Source organism: Tauraco erythrolophus, chromosome 3 (assembly GCF_009769465.1).
Source record: "Tauraco erythrolophus isolate bTauEry1 chromosome 3, bTauEry1.pri, whole genome shotgun sequence".
Classification (NCBI taxonomy): Eukaryota; Metazoa; Chordata; class Aves; order Musophagiformes; family Musophagidae; genus Tauraco; species Tauraco erythrolophus.
In genome coordinates this window covers 25,917,809-25,933,187 of record NC_141467.1, presented here as the reverse complement: position 1 = coordinate 25,933,187, position 15,379 = coordinate 25,917,809, and the positions used below count along the sequence as shown (strand labels likewise).

The 15,379-nt window shown below is 66.1% G+C and overlaps 4 protein-coding genes across 4 annotated transcripts; all 4 read left to right on the top strand.

The window, feature by feature from the left end:
- Nucleotides 1-5,022: 5,022 nt before the first annotated feature.
- Nucleotides 5,023-6,551, top strand: ACKR1 (atypical chemokine receptor 1 (Duffy blood group)). The gene is made up of 2 exons (XM_086609127.1): nt 5,023-5,128; nt 5,625-6,551. The coding sequence occupies exons 1-2, from the start codon at nt 5,108-5,110 to the stop codon at nt 6,549-6,551; spliced, it is 948 nt and encodes a 315-aa protein (XP_086465253.1). The 5' UTR covers nt 5,023-5,107.
- A 1,778-nt stretch (nt 6,552-8,329) lies between these two features.
- On the top strand, nt 8,330-9,272 carry LOC104384505 (serum amyloid P-component). Its single transcript, XM_086608935.1, has 2 exons — nt 8,330-8,393; nt 8,653-9,272. Exons 1-2 carry the CDS (start codon nt 8,330-8,332, stop codon nt 9,270-9,272), a joined length of 684 nt encoding a protein of 227 aa, XP_086465061.1.
- Nucleotides 9,273-9,964: 692 nt separating this feature from the next.
- On the top strand, nt 9,965-11,901 carry LOC104375804 (serum amyloid P-component). Its single transcript, XM_086608934.1, has 4 exons — nt 9,965-10,028; nt 10,585-10,675; nt 10,861-11,030; nt 11,276-11,901. Exons 1-4 carry the CDS (start codon nt 9,965-9,967, stop codon nt 11,899-11,901), a joined length of 951 nt encoding a protein of 316 aa, XP_086465060.1.
- A 1,238-nt stretch (nt 11,902-13,139) lies between these two features.
- DUSP23 (dual specificity phosphatase 23) lies at nt 13,140-13,807 on the top strand. Its single transcript, XM_086609086.1, has 2 exons — nt 13,140-13,409; nt 13,622-13,807. Exons 1-2 carry the CDS (start codon nt 13,140-13,142, stop codon nt 13,805-13,807), a joined length of 456 nt encoding a protein of 151 aa, XP_086465212.1.
- Nucleotides 13,808-15,379: the final 1,572 nt, after the last annotated feature.

Below are 15,379 nucleotides of genomic sequence, written 5' to 3'. Positions count from 1 at the left end.
TTTCTCTCCGTTTTGGTTTCTTTGACATCCAAGGATAAAATCAGCTCCAGGCTCTGGCGCAAGCTCGGGGCAGTTGGACGGCCCGTCTGTCGCGAATGCTCGCCCGGTGCCTCCCACCGAGAGCCGGGGTCCGCGTTCCCGTTGCTCACCCCAACCTCAGCTGCTGCACGGTGGCCCCAGCCCCAGCTGGGACGGGGAGCGTGGCCGGTGGGACTGGAGCGGGGTGCCCATGGGCAGCGTCTCTGCCTCCGAGGTCTTGACGCGCCGCTGGGGTCGAGCAGGGAGGGACCCCGGGCCCCTGCCCTGATTTTATCCTTGGTGGTTCTTGTCGAACAGTGTCCATTTGGGAGGAGAGCTGTCCTCGTGCAGTAGATGTGTGGCGGGGGGGTGAGCTTCCAGGGTGGGAACCGCTGAGGCCCCCGGAGAGACTGGGAGCTGCTGGGCACTGCAGCTCCCCGGTCCCACCCCAGTGGGAGGGGGGAGGGCAGAGGTTTGGGGGAGAATCCAGAGAAAAAGCCTCAACTTTATGAATTTTCAGATTGGAAAAGTCAATTTAAATCATCTATTGAGATGTTCAGTGCAGGAGGCCACCTGCGCCGGGAGCACCGGGCAGAGCCAGGAGAGCCAGTGGGCCTGTGGCCATCACCACTTCTCTCTTTACTGGGCCAGCTCTGGGGCCCCCGGAGCCTCTGGAAAGGTGGTGTAGACCCTCAGAGTCACGTCAGTCAGAGCTGTGACAGCTGGTGACACCGCCAGAGCCAAGCCGAGACGGAGATGACCTGCTCCCCAGTGCAAGCAGGCTAGAGCAGTGTGAGCCTGGGATTCCTCTGGTCTAGGAGACGTGCAGAGAGGGGCTCCACCAGGGTCTGCTTCTTGGAGTTGTCCATCCTCCTTCCTTGTGTGGTCCCTTCCCAGGGCAGATGTGAGCTTGGAAAAGGCTCCCTCCAAGGGCTGCAGCCAGCAGTGGCCAAAATGCCCAGGTTTAGTGTCTCAGTAGTTCGGGTGTCTCCAAGGAGGCTTGGAGGTCCTTGCCCTACCTCTTACCTGTTTCAGCATCTCTTCCAAGACAAAACCAAGAAGCTTTCCCAACCTCTCCAGCAAGTCCTCAGGGTCTGCTTGGCCCACCCTGACCACACACCCACGGGATGGGGCTGCAGGGGGCTGTGCATTCCAGCATCTACAGAACACTCCACGCCCCCTGGGGAGCCAGACCCCATCCCTCACCCTTGGGATGGGGTTTTCCAGCTTTGCAGGATCCCGACACCTCGTGGTCTGGACACAGTGGCTTTGCAGGAGCCACCCCTTCGGCTGGGCACCTCTTTGATTTCAGGTTGTCTGAAGGAGGAGAGCCCTTCGGGAAGGAGCAAAAGCCCTCGGTGATGTGGGTAACCTCACCCTGGAGGTAGAGGAAGAGCTCGTGTCCTCCACTGTGGGGTACCAGGTGCCTGTGGGGCAGGCAGTGTTGCTCCCATCCAGGCCCTGCGAGCACGTGGCACGAGGAGGACGCCTACAGGGAACCCATCGCAGAGCGAGTGGGGCTGGAAGGGGGCTGGGGCCAAGCAGGTGAGGAAGAGGAGGCATGGCTCGGTGGCAGGCACAGGGTGCGAAGCAGCAATCCGTCTGTGGCACGTGCACAGATGTGGCTGGGTTCACTGTGGCTAAGCCGTGTGTCGGGAGCGTGCAGGCAGCAGGGTGTCAGCACCTCCAGAGGGAAGCGCACAAAGCCTTCATCATACATGGCGAAGAAAACCTGTGGTTTTCTCGCTGTTGTTCCTCCCTTCCCGTCTCTTTGGAGGAGGACGTTGGCAGGGAGCCCCAACGGTAGCTCCGAGCTCGTTTCGAGGGATGCAGCCGTTGCTGCCAGAGATAACGCTGCAGACGCCGATGCTGTTAACTGCTGCCCTGCACACTGAGCGTGGATGAACGTGTGACCTGACACTTCGCTGAAGATCTTTAACATCCGCTATCAAATAGACGTAATTCCTTCAAATAAAAACGCAAGGACGTGTTTTCAAGTACAATTTAATCTCATTGTAAGTCTACGTGCCGCAGATGGTTACGAAGAAAGCCCCAACCCAGGGGTCTGGGAGGGAAGGGAGTTAACTGGTCCCTAGGGAAGGGAGGTGGGAGCCGAGGTCGGACAGGGAGGTCTGTGCCCTTTGGAGGCAGCACGGGCACGGCTGTGGCCAGTTTCTCCCCAGCACTGCTGCTCCAGAACTGCTTCAAGGGCCGGCGCCAGCGGTCACTGCTTTGGCACGGGTGAGAGAAGTCAGGATTTGGCCTTTTTGAGATGCTGCGTGGTAGGGGACGTGGCAGGACGCAGCACGAGGAGGACCAGGTGTGAGCAGGGCGTTGGAGCTGGACCGACTGCCTGTGGCAGACATCAGCAAAGAACGGGTGGATTCCCACCCCGAGTGAGCCCCTTGTCCTGCTGTGGCCACAGCGAGAAGCTGAGCGACAGCCCTGGGCATCACGGGTCCTGGGAGCGGTGGGAGCGTGAACGTGGGGCTGCGCCTGCACACAAGAGCCGAAGGGCTTTGGTGGATGCACGGGAGCGGAGCAGTCGACCCACTGCCACGGGCGTGAGGGTGGCGGATACCCCGTATCATATGTGAGGGGTGACAGATACACCAGGTCACACGTGTGAAGAGGGGGACGCCATGGGATGAGCGTGAGGGGCGACAGGGACACCGTCACGAGGCCGCGATGGGGCACGTCACGGCGGGGGAGGGAGTGGTGACAGCACAGCCACCGTCCTGCTGCTGGAAGGTGTGATGGCACACACCGCGCTGTGCGCGTGATGGAGAAACCACGGTGTGATTTTGAGGCCCTGGTGAATAGATCATGTCATGGGCGTGAGGTGTGGTGGGAGATGCCATTCTGGGAGCCCAGGGGCATGGTGGGGTATGCCATGCGTTGAGGCTTTTGAGGTGGTTAATCCACCACGACATGGGTGCAAAGAGGAGCAGGTGCACAGCTGTGAGTGGGGGCACGACGCGGCTGCGCCGCGCCATGAGCGTGTTGGGGTGGCCATGGGGTGCACCCTGTCGTGACGTGCGCGGTGCTGTGGCGCGCTGGGTCAGGGCTGCCGAGGAGGGTCGGGAGCGCCGTGTCAGAAGTACAAGAGGTGACGTGAGTCGTGTGAAGGGGCGCGAGGCCACACCTTGATGCCAGCGCAGGGGTGACACTGCGTGTGGTCAGCGGCGCAGGGTGGCGGTGGGGCACGCGTTGGCACCGACGTGGCCGATGGTGGATGTGCCGCGCTGCGGGAGAGGAATGATGGGGCAGGTCGTGCTGCTGGGGCGGGACACGAGGGACGTGCTGTCGCAGAGCGGAGGGGACACCAGGCTTGTGCCCCCCCCGCCAGTGCCCAGCAAAGCTGGGCAGTGTTACCGTGTGGGGGGAGAGCCCGGGGCACCGGCCACCTCCCTGGGCTTTAGTGGCCCGTTGGGGAGTGGTGAGTCCTCGTTGGCCACGCAGGCGGGGGCCCTCCAGCCCCATGCCCACCCTGCGCCAGCACAGTCACCCACACTGGACCTGGGGCACCCGAACTGGGACACGTCCAGGGCCGGTGCTGGGGACCGAGGAGAACTGGGGGCCCAGTGGTCCCTGTTCGCTCCCACTCACCGGCTCCAGTGAGGCTCCGGTCGCTTCCCGGCCGGCACTGAACTCTCAATAGACACGAAAGCCATATTTGTAGGGAGCTCTGGAGACGCCGTGGGGCGGCAGCGGGGCAGGGCAGAGGATGGTCTGTGTTGTTGTGCCGTGTTCTTGTATGTACATAAAAGGGAGACAACGAACGTCGATGTGACTTTATAACCTTTCTAATATCCTGTGCTAATCTCAGAAAATAATCCTATAAATATATCTGGATTACACACGTTCCTGCCTGCGCGTCTCTGCTTCTGCCCGCGCGCGCCGGCCACCGGGGGGTCCGGGGGCCGTGGCCGCCCCGGGGGCCGTGGGGCAGCCGAGGGCGCTGGGCCAGGGGGGCGGCAGAGCTCGGGCTGGTGGGGGGACGTGGCACACCCCGGTGCGCAGCACGGGAGGGACGCGGCGGAGCCCGTCGCACGGCCCGGGGGGACACAGCTCAGCCCCCAGCCCCCAGCAGGCCCAGGCCTCCCCAAGCCCTTGACTTTGCCCCCCCCATCTCCCATCAGCCGCCAAATCCCCCCACCGACGTCCCCCAGACCCCCACTGCCGACACAGCCCCTGACCCTCAGCTCCCCCAGCTGTCAGCCCCCCTATGTGACGGTTACCCTGAGCCCCCCCAGCCCCGCTGCCCCCCAGGGATGCTCCCGCCAGGCACGAGGACCCCCAGGGCCACCAACTGGCCCCCACCAGCCCCCCGCTGAGCTGGGCTTGCCGCCCGCGGCAGCACAGGGACCATGGCTCAGCCCTGGCACTGCGGGGTGGCCCCGCAGGATCCAGCCTCCCAGCGGGACATCCTAAGGAAGAGCTGCGGAATTCCTTGCTGTACGGGAGCTGGAAAGCCCCACGTACCCGGGCTGCACCGCCGCAACGTCCCCTCGGCAGCCGCCCGCCTCCTGCACCCGTGACGCCCACCCTGCGCCCCAGAGCCGGGCTCGCACGCAGTCGGCATCCTCGGGATGAAACTCCGCACATCCCGAGTCCCGGCCAGCAACAGGAGTGTCCGCGTGGCTGAGGTGCCTGTAACTACAATTCCTAATTAATTTAAGGTCTTCTGCCAAGAAGCGATTGCTTCCTGCTCGAGAAATTGCAGGCTCGGGCTGGCGGCTCACCCTTACCGGCAGCGGTGGCCCACCCATTCCCGTCGGGCCCTGGCACAGGACCTTGCCAGCCCGGGAGGGGGCTGTTAACGAGGCAGCGCTTATCTCCTTGCCGCAGTCCTTCGCCTCCCTTCGGGCAGGAGGAGCAGAGCCCGAGGGAGAGTGAGCGAGTGGGCACCGCTGTGCCCCACGGCTCTTAGGCAGCGGGCACTAGTGCGCGCGGCGCCCGTCGTCGTGCACCCTGGGCACCCATCACAGTGACCCGCAGCGAGCGAGGGTGGCCGAGCACCCGCCGCCACTCAGCACCTGTCGGAGACCCCGAGCAGAGGAGCGGGTGCTGTGCTGGGACACGCGTCATGGGCAACTGCAGCCCCGTGGTGAGTGCCTCTCCCCTCCCCTGCGGCTTCTCCCTGGCGATTCCCCATCCTGCTGGGCACAGGGAAGCAGGCGTAGGGTTGCATGGGCGCACGGCGGGGACCAGGGCCACAGCTCGCAGCGGGCACTGCCAGGAAACTCTTGCTCGCAGGTGGCTCAGTGAGGTTTGCACTCGCCCACGGTGGGTTTGCAGCCCTCCCGTGCGGCTGGAAGAAAGTTGGGGCTTTCGTGCACGGTGGGGCCAGCCCGGGATGATGCCAGGGCTCCGAGTATCGGCTGCCGGCGGCCTCCGAGTCGCAGCGCGTCTCTCCCGGATAAATTGCCCGGCTCAGTCTGCACCAAGGCTGTAAATGAATCTCCTGGCACCAGCGTGGCAGCAGCTCCACGGTGGGGAGCAGCAGCCCATGGGAGGGGAGGTCTCAAGTGGTGCGGTGGGATGTGGGCACCTGTGGTCGGTTGGGCATGTCCCTGCCTGATGCCCACTGGTCTCACTTGCAGAGCCCCAGTGTCCTGGAGAGCAGTAACTCCCTGGACCTGTCGGAGATCATGAGCAACTACTCCTACGATGACAGCAACATGACGCTGGACTACGACACCGTGCCCTGCCACAACCAGTACTGTCCCCACTTCCAGCGCGTGGCCCCCACCTTTCTGGCTGTCACCTGTGCCGCAGCCGCCCTGGGCACTGGGGCACTGCTGGCGGCACTGGCCAAGCAGCCCCACACGTGGGGCTGGCCCCAGAGCCGAGCGCTGGTGGCCCAGCTGGCAGTGGGGATGGGTCTCTTCACTGCCCTGCTGCCACCGGTGGCAGTGGGCATCGGGCAGGGCTGGCGACTGGGCACAGGGCTGTGCAGGCTCACCCATCTGCTGTGGCACTGGAGCCTCTTCGTGCAGGGACTGCTGGTGGCCAGTGGCTCCTGCAGCACCGCCTGGTGCCGGTGGGACCCCCGGAGCCGGCGGCTGGCTGTGGCTGTGTGGGCCGGGGCGCTGTTGCTGGCAACGCCAGCAGCTCTCGCCAGCGGCACGGTGGGGGCCCCAGAGACGAGCTGCGTCCGCCGGAGCGTGGCCATCGTCTCCCCAGCGTACCTGCTGCACCTCGCCCTCTGCCTCTGCCTCTTCCTGCTGCTGCCGGCGGTGCTGCTGGTGGCCAAGCTGGCCGTACCGCGGCTGCGGGCAGGCTGGGAGCCGGGCATCGGTGCGAGCTGGCTCTTCTTCGGGCTCTGGGTGCCTCACAGCGTGGGGCTGGCTGTGGATTTCCTGCTGCACGCCCAGCTGCTGCAGCCCACCTGCGGCACCTTTGAGCACTTTGACTACGTGCTGGGGCTGAGCGAGGGGCTGGGGGTGCTGCACTGCTGCCTGGGGCCCGCAGTGCTGCTCGCCGCCCAGCTCTGCCGCCGGCGGGCAGGTGCCAGTGCCAGCTGCTGAGCTCTGGCACTGCGGCAGAGGGCCCCATGCCAGCCTCTGCCCCCGGCCTCCGCCCCCGGCCTCCAGCACTGTCCCCTCTCCCCAGTGTCCCCACCAGCCGCACAGCCTCTGCCCCGCAGGCAATGCTCCCCCAGGACTCGGGAGGGCAACGTGGCCACCAGGGCCCATGGTGTGTCAGGCTTGACGCCTCTCCTCCCTCCGTCCCTTTCCTTGGAGTCTCGGCTCCACCATGTGGGGCCGGACACCCCAGTTGCTCCATGGAGATAGCCTGGGGTGCCTCGAGCATCTCCCCGAGCTCTTGGGGACGTCAGCCCCAGGCTGCTGCACAGACCCCTGAGCTCAGCTCCAGCCCCCCCATGCCCACGGGGACGTGGCAGCGGGCAGAGCGGGCAGCGGGCAGAGCGGGCAGCGGCAACGTGACGTGACGGAGGATTTTTCACTTGCTCCTGACAAGCCGAGATCAGCGTCACATCTGAGAGCGGCCGGTGGGAATCGTGCACAATAGATCCGTCCGGCAGAACCGCCCGCCAAGCTCGGTTAATGGCAGGGGTGGGGAGGTGCAGGGGGCACAGGGGGTGACATCCATCACCTCCAGCCGGTCTCCTGTGGGCAAGGGATGGGAAGCAGGAGGCGTGTGCTCCTCGCGCCTCCAAATTAGCAGGAAAAGTTCATAATGAAGCTCTGCAGTCTCTTAGTGGGAAGGAAGGTGATTTATATCCGGTGCTGGAGGCGTCTGAGCCATGCTCCGCCGCTCTGGGATGGCCGCGTGCGGTCACAAGGCACACGGGATGCAAAATGGGTGCGGACGGAGAGCTGGAGAGGGGGCAACGGAGGGGCATGAGCCTGCAGCTGGCACCTGCCCACCCGCGGGGTCCAGGGCCCAGCATGGTGGCACACAAGGAGCTGCCCCAGCTGAGCCAAGTCCTGCAGGACCCGGGGGCTGATCCTTGGTGAACTGAGGGGCTGACTCAGTGGGGAACAAGTCCACATTGTCCCCAAAAAGGAGGCGGCCACCCATGACTCAGCGCATCCCACTGTTACCCTGCCACCCCATGTCCCCCGTGTACCCATGCAACGGCCCCATGGGCCCCAGCTGCCCAGCAGCCAGCCCAGCACCATCCTTACGGATCCCGTAGCAGACCAGGATCCTCCCCCTTCCCAACCAGAGTGCACCCAAGCTGGGGGCACAGCGCCCTGCGTGCCAGCCCCATTTGCTCGCAGGACACGTGGGCACCCTCAGAAGATGCCCAGACCACAGACACCCTCAAAGGCTGCCAGACCCTCGGCCACTTGGCTTTGCTGGGGTTTCTTCTGCCACCTGGTGCCCAAGGCTCCAGCTTCAGGCTCTGTCCCTTTGGCCAGGACTAGGCGAGCAGAGCCTGCGGCCGTGCCCGAGAGCCGGGGCTCAGGGCGAGGAGGTGGGGAGCAGCTTCCTCTGTGCCACTCAGACAAGCCAGGATCAAACTGAGTCGCTCCAACAGGCAGTTGGCCTGGAAGAGTGAGACAGGAGGACCATGGTGAAGCCACGCGGCTGGGGTGCCCCCACCGCCGGGTGGGCACGCGCCCAGGGCACCGCTCCAAGGGGAGCCTCGTGCAGGCGGGTGACCTAGGGTCTTGCGGCACGGCCGCATGATGGTGTGAAATCGCTCCTCCTGGGCCGTGCCAGGCTGCTGGGGATGGGATTGGGGGACACGGCTCCCCTCCCACCCTCCAGCCCATAAACACAGCCGTGCGCCAAGGCGGCACCTCTCCCAGCACCGACCGCAGCACCTGGGACCATGGGCCAGCTGCAGCTCTGGCTCCTCATCCTGGCTGGGCTCTTGGGGTCTGTGGCCCAGGAAGGTAGGGGTGACATCGGGGGACAGGAGCCGGCACAGGGAGGGGCAGGTCCAGGGGGACACGGCAGCAGCTCTCAGAGCCCTCTGCTTTGTGCCAGTGCCCGGTCAGCGGGACTGGGGGATGCTGGAGCCAGGCTGGGGTCAGCGGAGGGGACGTCAGGGGCGCAGAGTCACCCAGGGCAGATGGATGAAGGCTCAGAGGGAGACAGAAGGGGCTGCAGGACACCCCAGCCTCCCGCCATGTCCCCTCTGTCATCCCCCAGACCTCTACCGAAAGGTTTTCGTCTTCCGGAAGGACCCCAGTGATGCCTACGTGCTGCTGAGGGCCAAACTCGACCGGCCTCTGCAGAACTTCACCGTGTGCCTGCGGTCCTACACCGACCTCACCCGGCCCCACAGCCTCTTCTCCTACGCCACCAAGGCGCAGGACAACGAGATCCTCCTCTTCAAGCCCAAGCCCGGCGAGTACCGGCTCTACGTGGGGGGCAAGTTCGTCATCTTTCGCGTCCCCGAAAGCCGCGGGGACTGGGAGCACGTCTGCGCCAGCTGGGAGTCCACCACCGGCATCGCCGAGTTTTGGTTCAACGGGAAGCCCTGGCCTCGCAAGGGGCTGCAGAGGGGCTACACCGTGGGGGCGGAGGCGGCCATCCTGCTGGGGCAGGAGCAGGACACCTTCGGGGGCGGCTTTGATGTCTACAACTCCTTCTCGGGCGAGCTGGCTGATGTCTACCTGTGGGACGCGGGGCTGTCCCCGGACAAGATGCGAGCCGCCTACCAGTCCCTGCGCCTGCCACCCGCCGTCCTGGCCTGGAAGAGCCTGAGCTACGAGGTGAAGGGTGACGTGGTGGTGAAAGCCCGGCTCCGGGAGGCACTGGGACCATGAGAGCCGCCCAGGTCCGGGGCTGGGGTGGTCTCAGCCCCCGCTCGCCCCTCCCCGTCCCCATCGTCCCTTCGCCTCTACCACCCACCTAGAAGAAGGTGCCATCTGCACGCCCCAGCCAGGGAGCTCTGGTCACGACAGGGCTTGGACCGAGCTGGGGAGGGCTGGGGGCACCACTCAGCCTGGCAGGGTCCCCCTGAGTGCTAGCACCCGCCACCGACCCACCGCCAACACCTGGGGCACCCTTTCCCTTCCCCCACACCCCCCAAGCTGCCCCACAGCCAGCTCCCGTGTGGGCAGGACGCAGATCGACCAGCTCCAGTGCTGCTCAACCAGCAGAAGCGATTCGGGACGGGCAGGCAGGGGCTCAGCGCAAGCCCCTGGCAACGCGAGACCCGTCCCCGATGCCCGACGCATGCACACCTGCTGCGCCCACGTTCCCGCGTTCCCTGCCAGCCTGCTGGGTACACAGGCTCCCCAGCAGGCAAACCAGCCCTGGGCCCCTCACCAGATTGCCAAACGGCCCCACGGGTAGGTGTCCCCGAGCACTTGGGGACGAAGGTCACTGGCAAACATCACTGTTGTGTAGCTGCGCTCACCTCCGCGCAGACCCTGAGCAGCCCCAGGGCCGCGGCGCGGCGGCTTCGCCGTTCCCCATCGCCACGTAGGTGCCCGCAGCCAGGCTCAGCAGGGCCATGGGGCAGCTGTGGCTCTGCCTCCTTGCCCTTGCAGTGTTCTTTGGGCTCGCTGCCCCACAAGGTAAGGGTGAAGGGGCTGCACTGGGACCCCCTCCAGGTCCCACAGGGAGAGGGGAAGTTGCAGTGGGTGCAGTGGGTATGGGGGGACATGCAGCAGTGGGGGTAGCGGGGGGCAGGGGGTCACCTTGAGCACTGCAGTGAGGGGTGCAGTGGGTCAGCAGGGGTGCAGTGGGTGCAGTGAGGGGTGCCGTGGTTGCAGGGGAAGGTGCCAGGTGTCACACAGCGGCCATGCAGTGGAGGAGGCACTCAGAGCTCTGCAGAGGGGTGCAGTGGGCACAGCGCGGTGCGCTGGGGGTGCAGGAGGGGAAGCAGGAGGAAGAGCTGCGATGGTGGTGTAGCAGGAGCCAGAAGGGGCACCCTGAGCACCACAGAGGGAGCAGCAGTGGGGGGCGGCAGGACACAACACTGGGCACCATGAAGAGCGCCACAGGGCTGTGGCAGGGGTGGTGGCAGGGACACGGGACTCCCACAGGCTGGTGCAGCTGGGCCTCATGGGCAGGGAAGGGGGACAGGGGGACCCCCCCAACCAGCCTGGCCCTTCCCTCTGGGTGCTGCAGAAAAAGTGACTGCCCAGATCCAGGCTCACCCGCCGGCACCCACCATGTACCACCAGTTGATGCTGTCCTGTGAGGTTACGGGGGACCCCAGGTAAGAGTGCTCCCCACTCTCCCACGGCCTCTGGCACAGCACCGTCGTGGGGCAAGCAGCTTCAGCATCCCCAGCCAAAGAAGGGGCTGGGGAGGGAGCACCATGGTTCCTCTGTGTCCCCCCACCTCACGGCATGGCCACCCTGGGTTTACCCCCCGGCCTGAGTGACACCCAGCCCGGCTCAGCCCCCAGGAGTTCCTGTGGGAGAAGGCAGGAAGCCACGACCCCCTGCAGAAAGGCTACGACAACATCCTCCTCTTCCCTTACTTCAACAAGACCCACTTGGGCACCTACATCTGCACAGCCACCAGCTCCCTGGGCACTGCCGTGGCCACCTACAATCTGCAGATAGACGGTAGGGAGGGGACCAAGGGGATGGCTGGGGACAAGGGCTCTTCACCCCCTTCCTACAGCTTGTCTTCGCCGCCCTGTGCCCATGCCACCCCATATCACAGCCCATGCATGGCCAGTCTTGGTGGTGGCAGCCACCTGTGAGTCTGATGCTGGAGGCCACCTCCAGGTTGGTGGTGGCTTCCTCGCTGGCACGCTGCAGCCCTGTTTCCCCTTGGGGGACTTGGCCGGATGCCTTCGCCATGGCAGGAGCAGCCACCTCTTTCTCGCCTCTCCCAGACCTGAGATATGAAGTGTTCGTGTTTCCGCAAGAGACCGAAGCCTCCCACGTGCTGGTGAGGGCAAAGCCGGAGGAGCCGCTGCAGAACTTCACTGTGTGCCTGCGGTCCTACACCGACCTCACCCGGCCCCACAGCCTCTTCTCCTACGCCACCAAGGCGCAGGACAACGAGATCCTCCTCTTCAAGCCCAAGCCCGGCGAGTACCGGCTCTACGTGGGAGGCAAGTACGTGTCCTTCAGCGTCCCCACCAGCATTGCAGAAAGTGAGCACGTCTGTGCCAGCTGGGAGTCCACCACCGGCATCGTGGGCTTTTGGTTCAACGGGAAGCCCTGGCCTCGCAAGGGGCTGCAGAGGGGCTACACCGTGGGGGCGGAGGCGGCCATCGTGCTGGGGCAGGAGCAGGATGCCTTTGGGGGCGGCTTCGATGCCCAGAAATCCTTCGTGGGGGAAATCTCGTCAGTGTACATGTGGGACACGGGGATCTCCACCTCGGGGGTGAGGGCAGCCATGTACGACAGGCCCGAGGAAGCCCCCATCTTCGGCTGGAGAAACTTCCCCTACAAGATCGTGGGCGAGGTGTACCTGAAGCCTTGATGCCCAGTGCTGGGCATGGGGCTGGTGCGCTGCTGTGCTCTGGCTCACAGTCACCAGCTGGCAGAGCCACGCTTGCCGTGGGGGCTGCGTCCCTCCTCCTTCCCCGCCGTGTAACACCCCTCCAAAGCCACCCAGCGCTGTGTAAATGAAGAAATAGGTTTGAAAAGCAGCGACGGTCTTTGCTGGACGAATTGAAGCCCCCAAAGCTCAGCGTGGCGCCGGTAATTGATCCGGGCTCAGAAAACTCGTTCGGGCAAGTGTCAGCGGGAGAGGGGGAAGGGGCTGCTGCCAGCCCAGGTACCCTGTGCCCGTCCCGGAGACACTGGGGCTGTGGATGGGTGGGGGGAAAAGACCGGGCACCCTCTTGCCCAGCACCGGGGACACGGACCCCACCATCCCCTGTGCCCGGAGGGGCGAAAGTCGGGGTCCGGGGCCAGGAGGGACATCCCCGTGTCCTGGACCCCCGGGGGGTGCAGTCCCGGTGCCCCGGGGGGCGCAGTCCCGGAGCCCCGGGGAGTGCAGTCCCGGTGCCCCGGGGGTGCAGCCCTGGTGCCCCGGGGGAGCAGTCCCGCAGCCCCGGGGGGTGCAGCCCCGTGTCCCGGTGCCCCGGGGGGAGCAGTCCCGCAGCCCCGGGGGGTGCAGCCCCGTGTCCCGGTGCCCCGGGGGGAGCAGTCCCGGAGCCCCGGGGGGCGCAACCCCGTGTCCCGGAGCCGCGGGGGCGGAGCCCCGGGTCCCAGCGGCCGGCGCGGCCCCGCCGCGGGCAGACGCTCCGTGCCCGCCCGGCCGCTGCCATTTGCAGACGCTCCCGGGCCCGGCCCCCGCTCCGCTCCGCCGCCGCGCGGCCTCCCGGGTACGGCGGGGCGGGAGGGGCCCCGCGCCGCGGGGGGCGGCCGGGCTGGGCCGGGCCGGGGCGGTGCGACCGGCGGGGGCTCCGGTGGGTGCGGGACTGTCGTGGGGGCCGAGCCTGCAGATCCCGCGGGACCCGAACCGGGCGGCCCGCGGGCCTGGCCGCGTTCTCCGGGGGGCGGTACTGGGGGCCCTGAAGCCCGGCAGGGGGTCCCGGGGCGCTGACCAGGGGGTCTGACCGGGGGCCCGGGGGGTCTGGCCGTGGTGTCCGGGAGGGCCCGAGCGGGGGGTGCCGGGGCTCCCAGCCATGGTGGCACAGGGGTCCGGCCCACCCGGGGTCCCCAGAGCAGCCCCGTCCCCAGGGAACACGGCGCTGCTGGTCCCCGCAGGCGATGGGGGCGTCCGAGCCCCCCAACTTCTCGTGGGTGGTGGAGGGGCGGCTGGCGGGGCTGGCCATGCCACGGCAGCCCGGGCACTACCAGTTCCTGCTGCGCCAGGGCGTGCGGCACCTGGTGTCCCTGTCGGAGCGGGCACCCCCGCACCACGGCTGCTGCCCCGCCGTCCGGCTCCACCGGCTCCGCGTGCCCGACTTCAGCCCCCCGACGCCCGGGCAGATCCGGAGCTTCCTGCAGCTGGTGGAGGAGGCCAATGCCCGCGGTGAGGTATGGCGAGGGGCACGTCGCACCGAGGGGGTGACACTGCAGGTTGGGGCGACACCTCGGGAGGGAGGAGGTGGCACCCGGGTTACGCAGAGGGGGTAACGCCAGGAGAGGAGCACCTGTGGCACCAAGGGGTGGTGCTGGGGGCGCGGGGGGCTGCAGCAGGGACACCCGCGTCCCCCGGTGCCAGCTGACAGCACGGCGCTGCTGCCCAGGCTGTGGCGGTGCACTGCATGCTGGGGCACGGCCGGACGGGCACCATGCTGGCCTGCTACCTGGTGAAGGCGCAGAAGATGAGCGGCAGTGATGCCATCCGGGAGATCCGGCGGCTGCGGCCCGGCTCCATCGAGACGCGGGAGCAGGAGCGAGCTGTGATCCAGTTCTGCCAGCACCTTAGGTAGGTGCAGCCCTACGGCACGTAGCCTCGCTCCGTGGGGTCCCCCCCGTGCCATGCCGGGGCCACGGCTGGCATTATGCCGGGCACAGCAAGCAGGAGCGGAGCTGTGGATCCCAAAGCACAGCTGCCAGTGGGATCTGCTCTGCCACAGTGCTGGAGAGGACAGCGAGGAGACGTGAGCACGACTGGCTCCCTGGGGCAGTGTGTGCTGGACAGCTTCAATGGAGATGGTCAACGTCACCCTGAAATGGTGGGGGGGCTTTCCCAGCCCCAAGGTGCTGCTGTCTGTCCCTTCCTGCATTAAAGGACTCTCCTGTGGCTGTTGTCCAGGTTCATGTGTGGGAAGCTGGCGGGCAGGACATGTGCTAGCGGCTCTGCCAGGCTCCCTGCCATCCTGCTGCACCACCCGGCTTGGTTGGCAGCTGCACCCCGGGCTGAGGGGTTCTGGCTCTTGGGGGTCTACTTGGCCTCAGCCCCTGTGGGGCACGAGAGGCTCCACTTCAGGCGCCGGCAGCCGGGCCTTGGAGCTGGTCGCCCGCCAAAGCAGTGACGCCATGGGAAGGGTGGCAGCCGCATCAGTGCACGGGGGCCGGCCCGGGACGTTGGTGCTTAAAGTGAAGCTTAGATGGAATTTAGGCATCTCTGTCCAAAAGTCCAATCCTGAAAATCTCTTCTCAGCTGCTCCTAACCTTGGTGGCATTTAAATCCTAAGTGCAAGAAGTGTCACCGTCCCCGTTCCCGGGCACATGGCACATGGCCGGGAATGCCTGGCGCTCACTGGGCACAAGCACTGTGTCTGTACCCTGGGCTGGTGGGGCTGTTGCCTCCGCCAGGCAGCTCCGTGGTCTCCAAACGTTGCTCTGAAAATGTCATCGTCATCTTCCGTCGGGGACAAAGCACCAGGATGGTGGCACTGGGCATCGATGGTGACACGGCTGTGCCCTGCTCGGAACTGCAACTGGGGGCGACTGACTGTCTTGGGGCGGCTGTAGCATCCCAGTATCTCCCTCTCCTGGACCTGGCTTCTCCCACAGGCCCTGGGGTGGGACGGGGGGCATAGAGGAGGTGATGGGTGGGGGGAGGTCTTCACCAGAGGGTGTCGGGCACTCCAGAAAGCAGTGGGTAGAAAGCAGCCTGTGGCTCTGCCCAGCACCCCATGGACCTTCCCTGGTGGGAATTTGGGAAGCACCCACATCCCATGAGTGATGCCATGGCTCCGGTTGGCTGTGACATCACGTCAAGATGTCGGGCTGTCGGGGGTGATCGGCTCTGCCCGCACCCCTTGCCTGGGCACCAGTGGGTGGGGGCAGCCACAGCCCTGCCTACAGGGGGGGACCGAGATGGGGATGGGGACGATGGGGACAATGGGGACGGGGCAGTGCCATCCAGCCACAGTGCCTAAGCCCACGGGAGCCACAGGACTCACATGGGCCCGTGAGATGCAGGAAAGCAGCTTAACCACAGAATTATTTACTTTAACTCCTCTTACTTTAGCTCTGTCCTTAATAGTCTCCCAGGCTCAGGGGGCCGGGCCAGGCTGGCCGACGGGGGGGGACCACGAATCCCCCTGCCCAGG

Coding starts and splice junctions, on each gene's coding strand:
- ACKR1 (XM_086609127.1), top strand. CDS start 5,108: ATGGGCAACTGCAGCCCCGTG. Junction 5,129..5,624: donor TGGGCAACTGCAGCCCCGTG/GTGAGTGCCTCT, acceptor TCTCACTTGCAG/AGCCCCAGTGTCCTGGAGAG.
- LOC104384505 (XM_086608935.1), top strand. CDS start 8,330: ATGGGCCAGCTGCAGCTCTGGCTCCTCATCCTGGCTGGGCTCTTGGGG. Junction 8,394..8,652: donor GGGGTCTGTGGCCCAGGAAG/GTAGGGGTGACA, acceptor GTCATCCCCCAG/ACCTCTACCGAAAGGTTTTC.
- LOC104375804 (XM_086608934.1), top strand. CDS start 9,965: ATGGGGCAGCTGTGGCTCTGCCTCCTTGCCCTTGCAGTGTTCTTTGGG. Junction 10,029..10,584: donor TGGGCTCGCTGCCCCACAAG/GTAAGGGTGAAG, acceptor TGGGTGCTGCAG/AAAAAGTGACTGCCCAGATC. Junction 11,031..11,275: donor CTACAATCTGCAGATAGACG/GTAGGGAGGGGA, acceptor TCGCCATGGCAG/GAGCAGCCACCTCTTTCTCG.
- DUSP23 (XM_086609086.1), top strand. CDS start 13,140: ATGGGGGCGTCCGAGCCCCCCAACTTCTCGTGGGTGGTGGAGGGGCGG. Junction 13,410..13,621: donor AGGCCAATGCCCGCGGTGAG/GTATGGCGAGGG, acceptor GCTGCTGCCCAG/GCTGTGGCGGTGCACTGCAT.